This window comes from Scomber japonicus, chromosome 3 (genome assembly GCF_027409825.1).
Source record: "Scomber japonicus isolate fScoJap1 chromosome 3, fScoJap1.pri, whole genome shotgun sequence".
Taxonomy (NCBI): Eukaryota; Metazoa; Chordata; class Actinopteri; order Scombriformes; family Scombridae; genus Scomber; species Scomber japonicus.
In genome coordinates this window covers 29,698,059-29,716,561 of record NC_070580.1, presented here as the reverse complement: position 1 = coordinate 29,716,561, position 18,503 = coordinate 29,698,059, and the positions used below count along the sequence as shown (strand labels likewise).

General features: G+C 39.2%; 1 protein-coding gene across 3 annotated transcripts; it reads left to right on the top strand.

Moving 5' to 3' along the window:
• The first annotated feature begins 2,080 nt into the window (after positions 1 to 2,080).
• pank4 (pantothenate kinase 4 (inactive)) lies at positions 2,081 to 17,398 on the top strand. 3 transcript variants are annotated; one of them, XM_053316526.1, is made up of 19 exons: positions 2,088 to 2,239; positions 2,689 to 2,771; positions 3,067 to 3,272; positions 3,939 to 4,122; positions 5,157 to 5,249; positions 5,488 to 5,641; positions 6,794 to 6,975; positions 7,104 to 7,185; positions 8,333 to 8,433; positions 10,587 to 10,742; positions 11,630 to 11,742; positions 12,288 to 12,375; positions 12,679 to 12,830; positions 13,537 to 13,592; positions 13,963 to 14,012; positions 14,324 to 14,428; positions 14,510 to 14,610; positions 15,055 to 15,123; positions 15,699 to 17,398. In XM_053316526.1, exons 1-19 carry the CDS (start codon positions 2,116 to 2,118, stop codon positions 15,943 to 15,945), a joined length of 2,346 nt encoding a protein of 781 aa, XP_053172501.1. In that variant the 5' UTR covers positions 2,088 to 2,115; the 3' UTR covers positions 15,946 to 17,398. The 3 variants fall into 3 exon arrangements, 2 of the variants coding, with proteins under 2 accessions (XP_053172501.1, XP_053172500.1); XM_053316525.1 differs by having other exon boundaries at positions 2,091 to 2,239; positions 3,064 to 3,272; XR_008321155.1 differs by lacking the exons at positions 15,055 to 15,123; positions 15,699 to 17,398 and having other exon boundaries at positions 2,081 to 2,239; positions 3,064 to 3,272; positions 14,358 to 14,428.
• The last annotated feature ends 1,105 nt before the right edge of the window (positions 17,399 to 18,503 follow it).

Genomic DNA, 18,503 nt, shown 5'->3' with positions numbered 1-18,503 from the left:
CTCAGTGCAAGAGGGTGTATCATTGTTTAGCTTGTTTTAAACAAATCTCTGTCTTTTGTAAAGATTCTGAAGATGTTCCTTCTACTCTATTTGAGTACATTGTCTTGAACTACAAGTTATTGCTGTGATGTATCATCACCACTATATTGCCTCTTTGGAGACAGAGAAACATGATGTGGCCCATTTATTCTTTTTGAATAAAAAGTCATCAACTATATCTTGAAATGTGCTATGTCATTCTTTACACCAACAGTAAACAACCTCACCTGAATGCTATCAAGGGATTGATTGTGGCATGATACTGGGTTGCATTGTTTTATATCGCTGTTGATGTTGTCTCCATCCCCGGGGCTGCAGAGGACACGCGTGACTCTGTTATGGCTCAGCACTACCATCTAGTGGTTAGTTTACGTATGTGCCCTTCAATGCAAAAACTTGTCTCTACACTTAAATACCTTGATCCCTTTTATTATTATTATTCAAGACACAGTATGCAAGCATGAGCAGATTTTAGTGGTGGAAGAAGTAGCAGGTCAGGTAAAAGGAGTAATATCACAGTCTAAAAATACTCCATTGCACATGTAAAAGTACATTAATATCAGCAGAAAAATTATATGAAGCATCAGAAGTACTTATTATGCAGAGTGGCTTCTTTTGGAGAGTTATATCATTACACTGTATTTAATTAACATTACTGGGGCATTTAACATGGATGCAGCATTTCAATGTTGCAATTGGGTGACTTCAGAGACAATCATGCATCATATATTATCAAGTTAATCTGCAAAGTGATTAATAACTATAGCTTTAAATGTTGTGAATGAAGAAGTACAATATGTTCCTTTGAAATGTGGTGAAGCAGAAGAATAAAGTAGCACAAAATGGAAATAATTTATTTAAATGTACTTTGTTACTTTCCATTAACATCTTTACAATGATTCTAAAAAAATGATTTTACCAACCATCATTACATCATCTGAAGTCCAATACCTGTAATATACACTCACTGGTCTCTTCATTAGGTAAACCTGTGCAATCTAATGCAATCCAATACAACAGCTCTGCTTTAATTCTGCTTTATGTTTAATATTGAGGTCATAGTGGGTGATGGTGGTGTTTTAGGGTGCATTATATTGAATGGTGTGTTCCTAATAATTAGCCACCCTCGTGTATGTTAATAGAGTGGCCACTATGATCTCAATAATAAACATAAAGCAGAATTGTCACATTCATGACAATGTCAGCAGAAACTAAAAACTAAAAATGTATAAACTTCATAAAAGTAGAATTTATGGCAGAGCTGTTGTATTGGGTTGATTTAGATTGCACAGGTGTACCTAATGCAGAGGCCTGTGACTGTATAAATAGTGTATTTTAATAGTTAATTCCACCTCAAACATCCACAATATAGAAGCTATGTACTCCTTTTGGCATCCCTCCCTTTCCAAACAGCATGTGCCAATTTTTATGTGAATGTGTAAATACCCATTAAAATATGCAAACAACCAACAATTATAACAGTTCTTAATCTAGTTTTAACATCTCTGACTATGTTCATTAGGGCACCAAATGTTTACAATGCAACATACAGTTTACCACTGTTTAGCTTGTTTTAAACACATCTCTGTCTTTTGAAAAGATACAGAAGCTGTTCCCTCTACTCTATATGAGTACAGTGTCTTGAACTACTATCATCTTTGGAGACACAGAAACATGATGTGAACCATTTTTTTTTTTTTTTTTTTTACCAATATTTATATTTCTGAATGTAAAGTCATCAGCTGAATCTTGCAATGAGCTATTTCATTCTTTACACTGACAAAAACAGTAAACAGTAAACAACCTAATCTGAATACTACCACAGTAAAAAAAAAAGATCTAACTTCTCTCTTCTTGTATTGATACGTGTATTTAGTGTTCCGATGCAAATACCTGGATGACCTGCTGCTGTAACACAAGCATTTCTCAATTTGGGATCAATCATTGATGTATTTGGGATCAATAACAAAGTGCACCTATCCACTCCTCAACCTGTGCAACCTGCTCGCTGATTGGACGGCTGTGTCACGCACGCACCCACGCACTCACGCACGCAGCGTCAAATCGTGAACGACCATGGCGGAATGTGGTCGAGTTGACAGCAGCTCAAGTAGTCACACCATGGATAAAAGCATTATTCTTCCTCCCGACGAGATATTCCGCAATTTGGAGAACGCAAAACGCTTCGCCATAGACATAGGTACCTGGAAATATTAAAGTTTTCTCTTTATTCGTCTGTTACTTCTGCTCGACCGTCGCTAATCTGTATGTTTATAGACTAGCTCTGCCGCAGTTCATACTATGACAACACATGACTATTAGTGTAATGTAAACAAGAAACAAGACAAAGCTAACCTTTATTAATTATTGTCTATCTTTTATTTGTGCCATAGTAAGTCAGTGTACCTTAAAGTAAAGAAATGTGACGAGCTTTCATGGTTATTTGTGTCTCTTGTGAAGCCGACGTGTGCCAAACAAAACGTACAACTTTAAAACAAGTACAACAAGGTTAGCTGCTAGTTAGCCTGTGTGTTTATATACCTGTTTCATATATACCTGCCCGTCCTGATTGTCTAATATGTTTAATACGAGCCTGCTTCTGTTGCCTTCCCCTCAGGTAGTAAGCAATGCTGTTTTGATTTTCCTCAGGTGGCTCTCTCACAAAACTCGCCTACTATTCAACTGTGCAACACAAAGTGGCCAAAGTGCGATCTTTCGACCACTCTGCAAAGGTAATCATTCTCTGCATTAGTATATAAACGGTGGCTTTATGCGAGTGTCTTTTTCCAAGTCGTCCTACTTCTCACAACAGTCTTAATCTTCCTATACCAAACCGCATGGACTTGCAATGCTTCTGCCTTCAAGTTGGCTGCATTTTCTTCTCATTCAAACATCACCACGTGCCTAATATATGCTAAACTGCTAGATTTTCATGGGGAATATACTGACCTTGGCCCATTTACAGATCTTTGTCCTGTGTGTGTGTGTGTGTGTGTGTGTGTGTGTGTCTTATCTGTTTCCCAGGAGGCCGCCAGTGACAAGCTGTATGAAATATCCGTGCAGGAAGAGGTCACTGCACGCCTGCACTTTATCAAGTTTGAAAATGCTTACATTGAAACATGCTTGGACTTCATCAAAGATCACCTGGTCAACACGGATACCAAAGTTATCAAAGCCACAGGTGGAGGGGCGCACAAGTTCAAAGAGCTCATTGAGAGGAAGCTGGGACTCAAGTGAGTATGCAGACGGGGGCCAAAATATCTTAGCTTTTGTTGTAGTGATTCATAGTGCTGTACTGTAGATATAACCCGGACAAAAAAAATGAAAGGGAGGCAAACATCTGGCGTTTTGCGGATGGCCCAATTAGAGTTAACAATGGTCCTTCTTCCCTTACTGTGACTGATTCATACAGAAACCAATATCCTGCTCTCTTCCTGTTAAATGGCTTGAATTAGGGGACAAATTTGTTTAGGAGAGATCTCATTAGGCTGTGGAAGGACTTAATGGAGAGTATTCTGGAAAATATCTTCTGTTTACTGGCTCACCGACTATGTCAGCCACTTTGTTGACTAGCCAAACATCATTTGAAAGCAACTGAGCATTCATATGATGGCTGACTTGCCTGTGTGTGCCTCCAGACATCGGCTGTGAGAACCATGCATTAAATGCTTCTCTTGTAATTAAGCTCAGAGAAGGGGAACTAATCTGTGAAATCAGCTCGATGTACTTGTTTGGAATTAAAAATCTTCATATGTGGCTCTCCAATGTGGATGTCTCGCAATGTAGTAAAAGTTGTTGGCACATAATATTCAAAGATAATTCTTCTGCTCTGGCTTTATTTCACTTTTGGCTGAGAATGACTCAAACTAATGGCCTCTTAATTTGTTGCATTGTGGCAGAGTGGACAAAGAGGATGAGATGACCTGCCTCATCAAAGGCTGTAACTTTGTGCTGAGGAACATACCCCACGAGGCTTTCGTGTACGCCAAACACGCTGATTCAGAGTTTCGGTTTCAGACGACTAATCCAGACATCTTTCCTTACCTGCTTGTAAACATCGGCTCCGGAGTCTCCATAGTCAAGGTAAAAAATGATGAATCGAGGATTTGTCTGTGGTGTATGGATTTAGGTCTAGAAGCTAAACTAAAGCATATTTCTTTCCTTTCAAGGTGTTAAGAGTATAGGTATGTTTCTTTTAGTAAAATGTTTTATAGCCAACAAAAGTCTATCTACATTTCTTCATAAATAAGAACATTAACTCTACATTTCAAAGTGACATATTTTTGCTTGAGCCTACATCCTACACTGGCCAACATGTGAATGAAACTAAATTGAATGCAGAAGATATTACAGCAAAAAAGCATGAGTCATTATTACACGTGTTCTGCATATTTTATTGTCTACATCTGAGTTGGCAGAATAGCATATCACAGACATTCAAGTGAATTTTTTTTAAAAATTCATTTTTATAAACGATCAGATCCCATTCCTTTAGTCTATCCATGTCACAAATCTTGGATTAACCCTCATTGAACCTTTTTTTTGTACAAGCATTTTATTTGCCTGTACAATCCTGTATCAGTTTTGCTCTGCAGACAGGTTTGTCCTTGTTCTGTAGCTAGTGGGTTAAACAAACAAAAGTTACGTTTACATCCAGTTTTACTTACTGAAATGCATTGTGCACATACTTTAGGTAACCAAACCTGTTGCTCTTATACAAAAAATAGCATTTTAAATCCTGCAAGGTTTACATTCGTGTTTACCAGCTTGCAGTTTTCTTATTCCCCACCTTTGTTGGTGCATTGCTGAATTTCTTGGTGCAGTACAGACATGTGTGGCTCATTGGAATAGTGTAAAACCATTGATAGGACTGTTTATTTGGTCTATATGTGTGCCCTTGTGCATGTATGCGCAACGCAAAATGGGGACCCACTCATAGACAACGGCTCCATAGTGCTACTAGAGGTCAGAATATTGTAGCATATGAAGGTTTTCGTGACAATACATCCTGTGCTTATTGTGCAAATGTGTTTTTCTCCTGATAATTTGCATTTGTATAGGCAAAGATCTTGTGCTCTTACTAAAAGCAATATGTCGTTTTTTTCCCTCTTCAACAGGTTGAATCGGAGGATAAATTTGAACGTATAGGAGGAAGCTCGATAGGTGGAGGGACGTTCTGGGGCCTTGGAGCCTTGCTCACCAAAACCAAGGTATCTTGCATAACTTGACCTCCTTTACTAGCACATTATTTATTTATTTATTTATTCGTTGTTACTTAGAAGTCAACCATTAAAGATTGAGTACTGCTTAAATTCTTTGCTACTTTCTTGACTATGTGAGACAACTAATTTTCCTCTTTTGATGTAGTTATTAGAAAAACAGTCATAGTGAAATTCAATATTTTTTTTCCCTTAAGCCACATGAACTTTTCCCATTTGTCTCCTGTAGAGATTTGACGAGTTGCTACAGTTGGCTTCTAAAGGGCAGCACACAAATGTTGATATGCTTGTTAAAGATATCTACGGAGGATCTTACGGGTCCTTGGGCTTGACTGGAGATCTTATCGCAAGCAGTTTTGGGAAGTCTGCTACTGCTAACAAAGGTAATGCATGGGCACTTTGATTTTAAGTGGCCCTGTGCTCTTATATATGTATATGTCCAGGTTTGTTTTAATGGAAGACTGTAATAACAGACTATATATTGTGTACCTCATATCTGCAGTTCATTCAATTGATTGGATCAAAAATACATTAAAGCAGTATCCCACCCATGTTGAACATGAAAGGTGGCTGTAAAAATGTTTTAACTCACTCCTTTTGATGTTTGAGGGCAGCAGCTTAGATCCATGGCAGAGTAGAATTTATTTCAGTAGTGACCTAGTTTCACAAAACTATCACAATGTTGATAGAAATTCACATGCAATATACTCCACTTTTCTGCTCAGACTAGTCCTCTATATGGCTCAGTACTTACTTCATATTTCAGTCATCCAAAATGCTTGTTGTCATGTGTTGGGTTGCAGCCCTGTGACTATAAAGCACCAGCTTCAGACTGCTGTTAAAGCTCAGTTGATGTTAACTCATGACAGATTTCTTTGCATAGTGAGTTCACTGCTTTACTATGGTATTTATTATGACATTTTTCTATTGTTTTGGGGTTAATCACACTGAGCTATGATTTGAATGGAACTTGCATGCAGTGAGGGTTTTTCCATTACACACCATGGCAGAGTAAAATGAGCATTTTGCATCCATTTTTATTACAAACCTGTGTTAAAGTTCACTGATTACCTTTCACCCAGATCTAATGCAGCTATGCTCTGTCCCTGTGCTGCACTGTAACTGTTAAGAAATGCAGAGGTGGCATCGCTCCACAGAATTTCACAACTTGTGTTGGCTGTTACTGCCCATCTGCCACCGTCTTGAATGGTTTATACAGTTTCAGTTTGAAAGTATGGACAATGATTTTGACATTGATATCTGCTGTTAAACAGCCGGTCCAATGCATATTGTAATATTTTGTATAATGAGAGATATTTCAAAAGTTTGATGCATTTAGATATTCATATAACTTTTGTCACTGTTTTGAACAGAAGGTTGGACATAGCTTGAGGCTTTCCCATTGGAACATGAAAAGTTTCACCCCCATTGAATGTAGTTACTGCTAGATTCCTAATAGTCCATAAATAATCAGAGACCAGTGAAATTTCTTTACATGTGCCTGCATGTTTACAATACTCTGTTCTTAATTGTAGAATTCTCTAAAGAGGACATGGCCAAGAGCTTATTACATATGATCAGCAACGACATCGGACAGCTGGCCTGTCTGTATGCCAAACTACACAACCTGTCCAGAGTGTACTTTGGAGGATTCTTCATCAGAGGACACCCTGTCACCATGCACACTATCACCTACAGCATCAACTTCTTCACCAAGGCAAATATTCTTTAGTTTTCTCATTCTCACAGATATACTGATAACCCAGCTTAGTCACACACTGTTTTATTACCTACTGAACAAATCAAAATGTCATATTAACGCCCCCTTTTCTTTTGTTGTTATAGGGTGAAGTTCAGGCTTTGTTCCTGAGGCATGAAGGCTATCTTGGGGCCATTGGAGCGTTTCTTAAAGGAGCAGAGGAGGACAGTAAGGAAATATCTTGTGCATTTTTCACACATTATGCAAGTCCTCATTCACACATTATGGCTACATGTAAACTTGTAAGACCCTATTTCCATGGAATTGTGACAACAAGCACAAGCAGTGCGCTGACTGATATTTTCTTGACCTCGAAACTTGCTTTACATGTTTCTGTGGTATTGCAGAGCACATGGTGCACATGTGGGAGGAGAAGTGCAGGCGTGGGAGGTTCATTCAAATGAAGCAGGGCAAGAACATTCATTGTGTTTTGGTTGAAACTTGGTCCTAAATGTTTCCCTGAAAACAGATGTCTCAGTTTCTGGTGCAACGTCAATCTGCTGCTGCTTTGGTGATTTTTATCAACAAGATCAAACTAAGTACTGGCTGCAAATGTTTTACAACAAAGGATTAATGCTTGGATTATGCATTATTTATTTCAGTTAAACCAAAATGGGTACAGAAAATGAATTTATGAAGTGAGATATTTTATAATTATTGCTGAAATAGTGTCAGTCTAATGTTAACATATAATTGGCTTCACCAAATCAAAAAATGAATCCATCTGTCTTTGGATACAGATTTGTGGTGATGTGTGTTCATGTCATAACACACTCTAGACACAGCTGACATTTCCTGAAGAAAAGTTCTCTGTTTGCTGAGCTGAAAGAATATTTAACAACCACCACACCCACTGATCTACATTCACCTTCATCCAGCACATTGCACTGCTTCACACACAAGAACCAAAATAGCAGGTGCACATGGAGATGCCTGCGCTGTCTGTACGCCTACGGTGCTACACTTGTCACTGTGCTTGTGCAGTTTAAACAGGGTCTGTAGTGTTAAAAGAAATAAATTCTTGCATGAAGTTTTCAGTGACATCAGGTATAAATATAAAACCTTGGAATCCAGCTGTGAAACAACTAAGAACCTCCTGTTTCAGTGTCAGTCTTTTCTTGACATAAATACATTAAACTAACTGCCTTGGAAGAATATGGAAGACTTTCAACGGAGCATAAGAACCAGCAAAGATAAAAATAATAACAAAATGTTATTTTATCAGTGGGTATAACACAGATTTTGAAATCAAACTATATCAGTGTATGTTATGCCATAAATAATACAGTAATAACTGCATCTCTGCCTCCTCTAGATCCAAACCAGTACAGCTGGGGTGAGAATTATGCGGGAAGCTCAGGCCTGATGAGCGTTTCTCCAGATATGAATCCCATGCAACGTGCACGGAGTGGAACGGTGAGTCTATAGGAAGCAAAGGGTGATCAGATATGAAGTCCTGAAGCTGGGTCAAGTACCATGAGACACTACTTCAAACCTCATGACCTACTTTCACTCTGTTAATTGTTCACTGGTTTCCATTTCTCCCACTCTCTTCACTCAGATATCTCAGATTTTTACTTTTGTGATTTATTTAGTATATGTATGTACTGGTGACAGCTGTGGACAGGGGCATTATGTTTTTGGGTTGTCTATAAATCTATCAATTAGTCTATACACCCCCATACTTTGAACGCAATATCTTGGGAATACCTTTAGGGAATTTCTTTATCTTTGGCACAAACATCAACTTGGACTCACAGATGAATTGATTAGATATTGGTGGTCAAAGGTCACTGTGACCTCACGTCTGTCTCATTCTCTTATGTATATGATATCTCAGAAACATCCTGAAGGAATTTTCTTCAAATTTGGCAAAAACTTCCACTTAGACTCAAGGATGAATTGATTAGATTTTAAGGTCACTGTGACCTCATGTCCATCCCATTCTGGTGAACGCGATATCTCAGGAATGCTTGGAGGAAATTTAATTACATCTGGCTCAAACGTCCACTTGGACTCAAGGATGAAAGGATTAGAATTCGCTGATCAAAAGTCAAACTTAACACATTTTTTGTTAAATTCCTTTCAAAGTCTTCACTTCAAACATTGTGAGTGAGGTGGTATTCCTAATTTATTTTTGATCTCATTTATAGCAATAGCAGTCACCACAGTCCTATCTGAATCCATAAACATCATACAAAGACATTCGTTAGTCTCTGCATTTTGATAATCTGTCTTTTCATTTCCCCTCCACACATTCTTCTGTCTAACCTCTCCTTCAGTTTCCCGTAAGTATCTCCGCCTGTTTTACTTGTGTGCACTGGTTTGGTGACATATTGCTGCTGCTCACGGTGCCTTGTTATGTAGTCCTAAACACTCTTGTGACAGGCCTTCACATGTGTGCTCACTTGCGTAAGAGCAACTTGCTGTGGAACTTTCTCCAGCCCCCTTTTTTTTTTGAGAGCAAGATTTGTAGCATAGCTTTAATTTGGCAAGAGATCTTGCTATTGTGTTAGCTGTTACGGAATAATTTCATGTGACAGGGTTTAATGCTCATGACAGCCAATAACTGTGTGAACTTTTACTTTTTGACTGCTTGGTGTGACACTTTGAGCATGCAGGCCTTGTAGAACATCCAGAGCTGTTACAACATTAGCTGTCGCGGGGCCTTCTTTCATCACTGAAAATCCTTTTTTATCCCCTGCTTTAATAAACTAGTTTTCAGTAGTGCCAAATGACAAAGTGTGACACAAGACTTAAAACATTGACTGTATATAAATATGGATGAGGAGTCTCCACCAGTTATAACTGTGCAAAAGTGAAGCCATAATATTTCCTTTATTGGAGCTGCTGTCTTGCTTGTGTGAGATCATTTGAGTCTGTGCAGTGACCAAGCAATGACCATCGTGGTTGCTACCTACTGTTGTATAAAGGCAAAAAAGCCCCCCCAAAATAACCTTATTAGATGAATGAGCACTTAGACAAACATCAGCATGATAGGAACTATGTAAAATGACAGAAAACATCTTATTTTTGATGTGTTCTTTTTTTTTTGTAGTTTGCCTCATGTCCCATTCAGTAACTTGGAGGCGGCGACACTTATGACCTATACTGTAGCCGGCCACCAGGGTGCGATCAAGATTTTTTTGGCTTCACTTTTGGGGAGCTGTCATGACGTCCATCTTTATATACAGCAAATGACTCAAAATAGATATTAGCCCATCCTTGTTGACGTATCATTCAAGAAACCTTCTATTGACGCAATTTGTTCTTTGAAAACAACTGAATTCCTCTAATGGACTATTGATTGTGTCTCTAATTAATGAATCCGCTTGCTCCCACTGGCTTTTTGGATTAATCCTGTTTTTTCCTTATTGCATCTCCCTCTCAGCTTTCTTTTTTCTTTGAAGAAAAAAAAAACCTAACAAGAGTAAAGCCTCTCACATTATTGCTAAGATGAAGGTGGTTTAGTAATTGATATAATATGGAGTAGACCCTGCAAGCTGGAAGAAGCGAGTTTATACATAAAACAGACAGTATGTATCTTCTCTCTCTTTGTTGTGTTGTAGTTTGACATGCTGGAGATGGACCGTCTGGAGAGGCAGCTGGTGAACCTGCCCCTGCTGCAGGACCCTTCCTCTTACATCCCTGACACTGTGGACCTCACCGAGGACGCTCTGGCCCGTGAATACTGGCTGTACTGCTTCGAGGAGGCCTTGGACGGGGTAAGACAGCAGATTATGTTTTAGATGGAAAAATCTGTTAAAACCAAAATAAAATGACCTTAACATTTATTTATCTTGCTCATAAATTCATATTAAAATCTGTATTGCAAAAAAATATCTTTGTGGGTTGTAAAGCTCTCTACCTCTGCCTCCAATACTACTGGATTTTGTTTTGCATTCAAGCCAAATTATATTTTCACTGGATCAAACCACAGTATGCAATGGTGACCAGGTGTTATGTTACATTATATGGTGAATTATAATATTATTGATGATTGGTGCATCAAGTATGTTAAATGAATAATTGTATACATATATTAATTTTGAATCCTGCATCTTAAGCATTCTTGTTACTGTTTGGAGTTTTGCAGATGGAGATAGAGGAAGGAGAGGGGAACAGGCCATCCTGCTTGTGTAAAGAATATAGAATATAGAAAGCTTTATTGTTATTATATTTACATATAATGACATTGCAGGTACCACTCCATTGTGCTTTAAAGACAAATAAAAAACACAGCTAAAATAGATGACATGCAGCTCTAATAGCATAATGTGCAGGGGTACAGGATTATTAAAAACAAATACAGTGTTCACAATCCACATGTAACATTTTGTATTGTGGTCTATTTTTTCTGCAATGATACCAACAGTGAACATATGATTTCTAAGCTAATAACAATCAAATGTTGTGTATTTGTGACTGAAAGACACATTGCAAAACGCTTTGGCACTAAAATATGCCCAAAAAATCACACAATTCATTTTGCAATTTACACCGAGACACATGGCTTTGACATTTGGAAACTACTGTGTTTTTTTTTGTAAAATGCTGATGAGCCTCAGATTTTGTGAACGTGGCTGATTTCTGTTCTTGTTTCCTCGAGCAGGTGGTGAAGAGAGCTGTAGCGAGCCAGCCTGACATGCCGGAGGCAGCCGAGCGAGCGGAGAAGTTCCGTCAGAAATACAGACACAAGCTTCAGACCCTCCGCCACCAGCCTTTGTAAGTAACTTGTCTCCACTTTTGCTCTCTCATCTGTTTCGACCCCTTTTTATTGGACTAAAACTCAACTCTTTTCTTCATCGTCTGCATTAGTTTCATATCTTCATAACTACTCTAACTGCCTACACGTGCTGTTAATGACAAAAGGGAAATCTCTTGACTGTATCAGTTTTTAGGAATGGGGTGCACTGTGAAAGCATAGCTGTACTGATTGTGCCAGTGGACATAAAGTGAATGATTGTTGCAAACCCCCCCCCCCCAAAACCTTGAATACCATATTTTCAGAAACCAGGAAAAGGAAAATTCAATAATTCTTACTTTTTAAATGTTCAGGTTGCTATAGTTATACACAGTTATGTCAAGCTGTGATACAGTCTCTTTCAACACAGATCAAATACATGAAAGCATCAAACCGCTGTGTGTGTGTGTGTCTGTGTGTGTGTCTGTGTGTGTGCTTGTGTGCCCGCGTATGTGTGTGTATGTGTGTGTGTGTGTGTGTGTATTTTTCTCTCTGGCTAATGTAGAGTGCTTCTCTTCTCACCTAGTGCTTATGGATCCCTCACTGTCAGAAGTCTGTTAGACACGAGGGAACACTGTTTAAACGAGTTCAACTTTCCTGATCCCTACTCTAAGGTCTGAGTGAAATCTATCAACCAATTTTGTTTTCTGCTTGTGTTCTTCTATTTTTTTTTTTTTTTTGTGTGTGTGCTAAACAGCCGGTTTGACCTTTTTACTGATCGGTGTCATGTATTTCATACCGTTTATGTTTTCACACAGTGTTTCCATCCACTTTACAAATGAGTTTCTACATGAGTAACATATTCCCATGTTTTAACAAAGTCAATATTGTTTTTTTAATTTCTGAATGCAGCTAGATAAACAGTCTTTTATTCTCATTTGAACTGGAAGCTGTATCATATCTCTCTTTTGTTGCAGATTAAACAGAGGGAGAACGATGCAGCTCTCAAATATTATCTGAAGGCAGTGAAGTCCCTGGAGGCGTTGAGCTGGGAGGAGAGACAGTTTGCCCTGGTCAGGGGCGTCCTGGCTGGTAATGTCTTTGACTGGGGAGCCAAGGCTGTGTCAGAGTGAGTGGAGTTAACAGCTTTTAAACCCTCTGAGCTGCTCGGTTGATGGGCTGCTCTGTTTTGGCTGATCATGGTTTGGAGGAGGAAGAGGAGGGTAGTCTTTGAACGAGAAAACAGGCAGTTTTTCTCTGCCATGGTTAAGTTAAGCAACCCTAAATTAACCAGCCTGTAAATAGCAGGCAGCATGGATAGAAAGGAACTTCATTAAAATCATCTAAATTATTACTTAAGCACTTACCATAGATTTTTCTGTCACTGCAGCGACGACAGCTGTGGCCTGAGACACTCATGATATTTTCAGATTGAGCGTACGTCCGTCATATTCTCGTGAACGCAGTATGTGAGGAACACGAGAACATGTGAGGCAGTATTTCTAGTTTCTAGTAATGTGTTGCCTTCTGAAGCTTTGACTGATCACAGGGAATTATAGTAATCTTCTCTTTTGACAGCTATAGCCAACTTTTCTTGGCCATATCTCTCAAAATACTTTTTTCACTCTTTAGAAAAATAAATTGATTGAATTCATGCCATTTATTATATCGCCCAGTCTGAGAGCAGCTCAGTCAGACACCAGACAGCAGCCCTTTTTGATTTACTGGCCAGGCTGCAGTAACATTTTATCTCGAGGTTTGTGGTTTCTCTGCTTGTGGTTCAGATATCTGTCTTATAATTACACTGTTGCATATTTTGTCTTGATGTCATGCAGCGTCCTGGAGTCCGATCCTGAGTTTGGGTTTGAGGAAGCCAAACGGCAGTTGGAAGGTATCTGAGGTTCTTCTCGTTAACCTTATTTTTACACAATTTTACCTTTTTAGTTTCTGCAACCAAGCCACTTGACACACTTGCGCCACATCATCTGTCTGATACCTTATCTGGACACGGAAAAACATGCTAATGTAAGATGTAAATACAGATTGACTCAACCAGACAACATCCAGAGTTCAGCCAACCACATATTAATAGCTATCACTATCACACCCACTTCATTGTTTCTTAATGTCTTTCTAATGTCTTTTTTTTTTTTAAACAAGAGTAGCTATAGAAAAACTGTGACTTTGAGGGATATTTGGAATCACTCTGAGTGCACTGAGTTAGTGTCTGAAAGTGATTTTGTGTTTCTTTTTCCTGACAGAGCGGCCGTGGCTCATTGATTCATTTGACCAGTGGCTGGAGAGACAAAGGGTCAGGCTCCTTCTCTGCTTTTTTTACTTATTTCATTTTTTCATTGTTGGTGGGAGGTTAGAGGATTTATCGAAGGCACTTGACGGCACAATGAATCACACATGCACACACACACACACACACACACACACACACACACATAACTCAGACACTGACAGTACCAGGCACCACCATGTTTTGACTGAGCACAAAGAGGAAAGAGATAACAGCGCTCATTAGTAATATTTCATATACTTGTGATGCTGTTTCTGTGTTCTCTGCTGCTGATGATTAGTGCTTGAATACAATCCATCCTGGTTTTTCTCTTGCAGGGTCCTCCTCATAAGTGTGCCTTGTTTTTCGTAGATAATAGTGGAGTAGACATCATTCTAGGAGTGATGCCTTTTGTCAGAGAGCTTCTCTCTAGGGGAACAGAGGTAAGGGACGCCAGCAGTGTCATTAAAAACCCGTTATTTTGATAAAACATTACTACAACTCTTCTATCCATCTGCCTTTAGGTTGTGTTGGCCAGCAACTCGGGCCCGGCTTTAAACGACGTAACAAATGGTGAACTCCAAATATTGACAGAAAGAATCGCTGCCATGGATTCAGTGATTCAGTGAGTATTAATGAAGGAAGTTGAAAACAACTAATGCAATCTTTTTGCTGAACAAGGACAGACAGAAAATCTGTTTCAAGCTTTAAAAAATGCAGCTATTGATCTGTTATTTCCACAGCCAACAATAAAGAACCTACTGACACTGCTTACTTTTACACTGTAAAACATATGAGTAACATCAAAAATAAGATATATGATTCAGCATGTAGATTCATTATTGAACTTGGAAACAGCAGCTTGACAAAAACAATTCTCAACACAAAGTCTAATTCGTGTTTCTGAAGCTTTTCTGAACTATTCTATCTGCTGATGTAGGCCATGACAGTAAAGTGGAGTTTATGTTGAGAATTTTTCTATCAAAAATAATGTGTAATATCATGCCTAAAAAGATTTTTAGGCAGTTGAGCAACAGCAGCTGTGAACTGTGGTCTGTTTGATTTGCAGGGCTGGACTGAGGGAGGACAGGTTGATGTTGATCCAGAGCGGTTCCAGTTCTCCCTGTTTGGATCTGAGGTTGGTTATTTGGCAGTTTTACATCTGACATTGACCGCCAGGCCAGCCCAGATAACCATATGATCCCAATACTGTGGCAATATGACACCTATAACACAGTTCAGCTCATTACCACCACCTTTTTTTCTTGACACAGGCATCTGGTCCTGCTATTCTTTTCCAGATTTTGTGGCCGTACTATACGTCATGATGATAACATTATTCTGCTTCCAGCTTCTCAAATGTGAATAATTTTTGGTTTCTTCAGTTTTTGACAGTAAACTCAATATATCTCTGGGTTGTGGATTGAAAGACATTTAGGTTGAGCTTTAAGAAACAGTGATCGATATTTTCACCATTTTCTGACATTTTAACAGACAAAAACAACTGATTGAGTAATTGAGATAATAATCAACAGATTAATAGCAGAGTACAGACTGGGCCTGCTGTAGAAACCTGTTTGTTCTGTATTGTGATTATTTGCAGCAGAAACAATGTTACCGTGATCAGTGAAGTGTTTGATGCTGACCTTTTGAAACAAGATGGTACCTCTCGTCAAGTTTCTACATAATAAAACAAATTCTGTGTCTCCCCAGCCGTCTGGACAAAGTGCTGGCCATGGTGGTGCGAGAGCGACAAACCGACCTGGTGATCATCGAGGGCATGGGCCGAGCCATTCACACCAACTACTACGCCATGCTGAGCTGCGAGAGCCTCAAGATGGCCGTCATCAAGAACTCGTGGCTGGCCGACCGGCTGGGAGGGAAGCTGTTCAGCGTGGTCTTCAAGTACGAGGTACCGCCTGAAAAACCCAGCGAGGACTCTGCAGCGCTGACGCCCTAATGAGCGAGAGGAACGTCACGTTTGAGCGGGACAGAACGCCGAAGTCAAACTGGAGCTCCGAATGTAAGGATGGACATCGTATACTGCCACTGAGTGAACGACCGACTGTAAAGCTGACTGTAAAATTTTAGGCGGATTTAAAAAGGTGATCATTAACAGATTTATTTTAAAACATTGTTGATTTTCGCGCTGGTTTCATAAAGATGATTTGCATTGCTTTTACGCAGGTCTCCATTCAGTATCCTGTACAATCACTGAGTTTGCTGCCATCATTACTGTTGATTTCATGCAGCGCCTGGAGTCTGTTTTCATGGGAGAGGAAGTCATCGCTGTCTGTGTTCAGTAAACTTTTACACACTGTTCTGACAGTTGAAACTTTCAACTCGTAGAAAAATGAAAAAGTTTATTTATGTCAATGAGATGCTGCCTACGACACACGACACACATGCACCCACATGGGAAAATTAGATTTTTTTTTGGCTGATGTGTGTTTGTGTGTTAGAGAGAGGTGTATGGGTAATTATAGCTTTCAGTGGTAACACTTTCACAAAAAAAGTGTATTTAATGTGCCTTGAGGCTGATGTGATAAAAGCATCATTCACTCTGAATTCAACTAGATCGCTTTTAATTCCAGTTGAAGGCTACAACACTAAACAGATATGTGCTTTTGCTTCCCAGCAATTTCACACCATAATTTAGGAAGAATTCATTTCCTGTTTTTCATGACTGCCAGTAGATGAATTGAGATTAAGAAATGAATCATCGTCACTTGTGTAGCTGTTAAAGTGGAATCAGGGAAAATGTTTGACCAGTGAGAGAAATCAGCACTTTATCACAGAGTAAAGAAATTAGGGCGTGTTCCTCCACAAGGTGGCAGTATTCTACTGTGAAGTAGGTTTTTTATAATTTCTCAAATTCTTTCCCACGGTGCTTGGTGTCAAAATTAACACTGCATATTCAGGTTCAAATATTCCGTATCTGATCAAAGCGTCACATGGAACTTTCTGTCACTGAGCCGGCCGTGGCACGAGTCCATGGATTCACTGTAATTACCTGGCATGTGTAAGTTGGAGTTGTTAATCCATCTCTGAATCCAAAATGCAATCGTTTGATGGCAATAATACTGCAGCACCTAGTTGTAACAAACATAAAACACTGTGTGATTGTGAAGTGGCTGACTATACTGGTTACTTCATCCTAAATATCGAAATTCAAGGCAGGATCAGATTCGTCTCGGTGTGAAAACATTTCAAGTCAAGTCAGTTGCTTGACATGTAGACTCACATTGCAATACTGTATTTGACATTTGTACATATATGTGATATACAAGTGTGTGTGTGTATGTATATACATTTCATTTGCATATAATTTCAGTTAAGCACACCAAGCACAATTTTATGTATTATTCTCCTGACAATCAGTTTTAATTAAACGGTTAAAACATTTTATTTTACTCCTCTTCATGTGTGTGTTCCTTTCACTTTGTGGATGTGTCAGAAGAGTTTGACTGCTTGAAGCTGAGAGTTGAGAGGTGCCCCATATTAAAAAACTAAACCTGCCCCTGGCGGTATAAAGGCTTGACATCCTGGTATGTGGTGGGTGATGCCTGCTGGGAAGCTGTGAGCTGATAATGTATGAGGAGGCCTGGCAGGGGGTCCTCCTGCTTTTCCTCTCCCTCATCACTGCTACTGCCACTAACCCCCCCCTCCCCTCCCTCCCTCCACCCCAAATACACACACACACACCAGATCTGCAAGACATCCTCATGGATTTAGTGACATCGAATTATAATGTATGTCAAGTCTTCTCTTTTGTGTTGTACTTACAGTTTTACTTTTTTCTTTTTAGATAATATCCCACATGGACAGCAATGTATCTCTGCCGCATCAGCACACTCAGGGACGAATTATGAGACAGCGGTCTGCTAAGCTCACATGTAAATGGTCCGCCACTCCTCTAACATGGGAGCATGACCCTCGGACTGCATCATCTGCAGTCGTTTTGCATCTAATTCAGTGATATTCTGCAGGTGAACCAGGACTCTCAGGTACTGCTGCTGGTTGAAAAACTGCAGCTGAATCTTTAGTATTTAGTTCACACTGGAGATTAAAAGAGGCTCTCGTACTCCCAACCAAAGCTTCCTGCCACAGTAGATCCATACCCCCTGGGTGCAGATATTATACAAAAGTCTGTTTAAATTCTACATATACAAAAATATTATAGGAAATCGTTAATAAAGACTTAGACTTAGAAAAACTTAATGTCCTCTAAGAGGCAATTAGTTTTACAACACATCACGACACATTTAAAAAAACAACAACAAACAAACAAACAATCCAAATCACCCATAGCAGCAACATCGCAATGCCATCACACTTCAATTCATGAAACATGCAGAAAGGTCCAATTAAAATCTCAAATATAAGTAAATAATATATTGCACATTCCCTTGTATTCCCTGTCCATAAATACAAATATAAATCATAAATAGTTAATAATTCCCAATAGTCCACATTGTACTGTGCCTGGCTACCTCAACTTGTTTAATTCGGTTATAG

What these genes read in the sequence shown, in the direction of transcription:
- pank4 (XM_053316525.1), top strand. Translation starts at nt 2,116, where the DNA reads ATGGCGGAATGTGGTCGAGTTGACAGCAGCTCAAGTAGTCACACCATG. An exon ending in GAGAGGAAGCTGGGACTCAA is followed by an intron (nt 3,273 to 3,938) that starts GTGAGTATGCAG and finishes GCATTGTGGCAG; the next exon opens with AGTGGACAAAGAGGATGAGA. An exon ending in ACCCTCCGCCACCAGCCTTT is followed by an intron (nt 11,743 to 12,287) that starts GTAAGTAACTTG and finishes CTTCTCACCTAG; the next exon opens with TGCTTATGGATCCCTCACTG.